At 39.6% G+C, this 3565-nt stretch overlaps 1 protein-coding gene across 1 annotated transcript; it reads right to left on the reverse strand.

Moving 5' to 3' along the window:
* Positions 1 to 308: 308 nt before the first annotated feature.
* Positions 309 to 855, reverse strand: LOC108354087 (uncharacterized mitochondrial protein AtMg00810-like; the record flags this gene model as incomplete). Its single annotated transcript, XM_017605285.1, has 2 exons — positions 633 to 855; positions 309 to 570 (listed from the first exon to the last, which is right to left on the reverse strand). Coding segments are annotated over exons 1-2 (485 nt in total), but the record flags the coding sequence as incomplete, so codon positions are not given.
* Between the last annotated feature and the right edge of the window lie 2710 nt (positions 856 to 3565).

Genomic DNA, 3565 nt, shown 5'->3' on the forward strand with positions numbered 1-3565 from the left:
ATATGTATCTCGCTAACCGTTCTAGCAATTTGTACCAAACTCGGCATGGTTATTGTGCTTGCCACATAAAAGCAAAACTTTAAAAATTATTGAAATCGGACTAAAATTACGGCCGCTTTTCATATAACGGTAAATTTCAAAAATGCTTGAAACTGCAATATTTCGAAATTTAAGGACGTTAATTTACTCAAAATTTATACACCCCGGCTTACCATCTATCGGTAGGTTTCGGAAAGGTGAAAATCATATATTTAATACTTGCGCCGGGTATTTAATGTTCGGCTCCGCCCGAACTTAGACTTTCTTACTTGTTGTAATGCAGTTTGAACTCAGCTGTCCCTTTCAAATAACGCAAGATATGCTTTGCGGCAGTTTTATGTTCTATATGTGGGTCAGTATTGCGTTGCGCCAGTTTAGATACTGAGTGTATAATATCTGGGCGGGTGGATATTGCAAGGTACACGAGTGCGCCGATCAGCGATTGGTACTCAGTTGTATTCACCTTAGCGCATTCATCTTTGTCGCAGCTTGTTTGAAATCCAACTTCTAGTGGTTTTGATACAGCTTTGCCTCCATACCATTTTGCATTAACAAATCGTAAATATATTGACGCTGACTAATAGCAATATTACCCGCATCGCCATCGCGCTCAATTTCCATCCCGAGAAAGTATTTCGCTGGTCCACCATCTACAATATCGAACTCTTTTGAGATTTTAGTCTCGATATCGTTCAGATCTCTCAAGTTGGAAGAGGCTAGCAGAAGATCATCAACGTAAACTGCTATGATGTTGTATTTGCGTTGTTTGTTTTTTATATAAACGCATGGTTCGCTAGCACACGGCGTAAAGCCCATATTTTTAAGACCGCATTGGGCTTGCCATTACACTCACGCCCACTTTGCTTTAGGCCGTAGAGTGCCTTATTTAATTTAAGATACGATTTGGGAACTGCTCGTAAACGAATTTTTCGGGTTGCTTTATATAAATCTTGTCTTGAAGTTCACTATTCAGGTACGCTGACGAAACGTCTATCTGATGCAAGTGCAAATGTACTCGCAGGCTAGAGCAATCACCAAATGAATCGTTGCGTACTTAACCACAGGTGAAAATGTCTCACTGAAATTAACGCACATTGCCATCTGCATCTTGTTTAACAGAATAAACCCATTTGCAACCAATGGGCTTTACCCCAGCAGGCAAATCAACTAAATACCATGTTTTATTTTTTACCAAGGCGTCGAACACCTTCTGCATTACATTAGTCCATTGCTTTGAGTGTTTACTATTCAAGGCTTCAACTACAGTTCTTGGAATTTCAACGTCAACTGCTTTCATCACATTGAGCACATGACGTCTTTTACGAGGACGCCCACGCTTACCTGTGCAAACAAACGCTGGTCTGCCTCGACCAACACGTGTGGGTTGCAAATTCCTACTCACGTCATGACCAAGAGTTGTGTCTTCAGTCACAGAAGGTTCCATTGCGGTCACTATATCTGCAGTATCAAAAGTAACGATATCACCAGTATTTTCTTCTTGAGAGGCGTACGTACCATCGACAAAAATGGCATCTCGACACACGATCCCTTTTTTGGATACTGGATCGTATAATCGATAGGCTTTTAAAGTATTTGAGTAGCCTACCATAACCATCTTCCTACCCTTTGGCTGGAATTTCCTCTTCTCTGTTTTGTCAATCGCGACCGCTAGTGAATCAAATACCTTCAAATGTGAGACGCTTGGCTTTTTAAATGTTCACGCTTCATATGGAGTACAGTTCGTGAGTGATTTTGTCGCAGCTCTGTTTCGCAAATAAGCTGCAGTTGCTACTGCCTCCGCCCAAAAGCACTCACTTAACCCACTGTGTGCAATCATGCTTCTTGCCATTTCAACAAGTGTCCTATGGGCACGATCAGCGACACCGTTTTTAGAAGAGTGTGAGGCACAGTTAGTTGGCGAACAATTCCATTTTCATTTAAAAAATTCTCAAAATTTTTGTTTAATTATTCGCGACCATTTTCACTACGCAATATTTTTATTTGGCAATTCGTTTGCTTTTCAGCCATTGCTTTAAACGATTTAAATGCAGAAAAAACTTCGTCTCTACTTTTCAAGAAATAAACACATACATATCGGGACATATCGTCTATAAATGTCAGAAAGTATCGAGAGCCTCTGATTGACTTTTCATTTATAGGCCCACAAATGTCCGTATGGATAATCTCACATAACTTTCGCGCACGATTCTGTGTCTCGTGTGGAAATTTGTTAACGCAAATTTTGCTTTCCGCACATGTTGTACATTGTATTTTTGTTGGAATGTTTTTCAATGTTAGGCCGTGTACTAACTTTTTGTTACACATTTCTTTTAAACTTTGAAAGTTTAAATGTCTGAATTTATTGTGCCAGTCTAATATATTGCTATAGTCATTCGTTAATTTAAAACACGTATTTAATTTATTTTCAAATACGAATAAGCCGCAACACTCTTTTGCTTTCATGAGGACAGTACCACTTTTGTTTTTTATTATTAACTGCATATTAGCAACATTGACAGTCAAACCATTCTGTACTGCCTTGCTTACCGACACGAAATTACTTTTGAGAGCTGGCACATATAACACCTCTTTTAATGTGATTCTGCAGCTTTCGTTTCCTATGTCAACTTCATCTATTCCGCTCGCTTCTATGTAATTGTCTCCTGCTAACAAAATTATCTCCTTCTCTTTGTAGTTTTTCAATAACTCGCGGTCACAGCATAAATGGCTCGTCACTCCGCTGTCTATAAACCAATTTTGTTTATTTAAAACAAGCGACGAAGTGGATACTAAAATAGCAAACGACGTTTTTTCACCTCCGAATTGCGTTTTTTTTCGGTTCTTTGCACATAGCTGCGATGTGTCCACGTCGACCACAATTGTAGCATTTGAGGTTGGTATACCTTTTATTTCCACTGCTCCTGTTACAATTGTAACCTTTGCGCACATTTGTTCGAGCGACAAACGTTTTCTCAAATGCGCTACCGTCCTCACCTTCACCACTCTCGAGCCTTCTCGCACCTTCCTCCAGCAGTTTTATTTTTAATATTTCCAGCGCTGGTAAAGAGTCGCGAGCCTCTATAGCAACGACAAAATTGTCGTATGATTTTGGTAAACTGGAAAGTAGAATTATAGATAACAGGTCTTCTGGTACAGTTACTTCAATTTCTTTTAGCTGCTCCCAAATTACATAGAAGTCGTTGATATGCTCTTTTATATGTTGACCTTCCGACATACGTATGTAGAGCATTTTTCTAAATATGGTTATTTTGCAGGCTGGTCCGCGCGGTTGATAAATCTCGTTTCCAAGCTTTCAGCGATGTGACGCAGTGTTTTATATGATTAAGTTGAGAAGGATTTATACCAACAGCCTTCACCAGCCTTCCGCACACAATAGGCCACAATTCCGAGTGCACCAGAACGCTTTTCATTTGGATAGCCCATGAAGAATAGTTGGTATCGTCCAATTTCTCGATCGCGTATAAACCACCTGCGCTCATCTTTCAAAAATTTAACAACACAATTC

Source organism: Rhagoletis zephyria, unplaced genomic scaffold, assembly GCF_001687245.7.
Source record: "Rhagoletis zephyria isolate East Lansing unplaced genomic scaffold, Rhagoletis_zephyria_1.1 Rzeph_scaffold_33323, whole genome shotgun sequence".
Lineage (NCBI taxonomy): Eukaryota > Metazoa > Arthropoda > Insecta > Diptera > Tephritidae > Rhagoletis > Rhagoletis zephyria.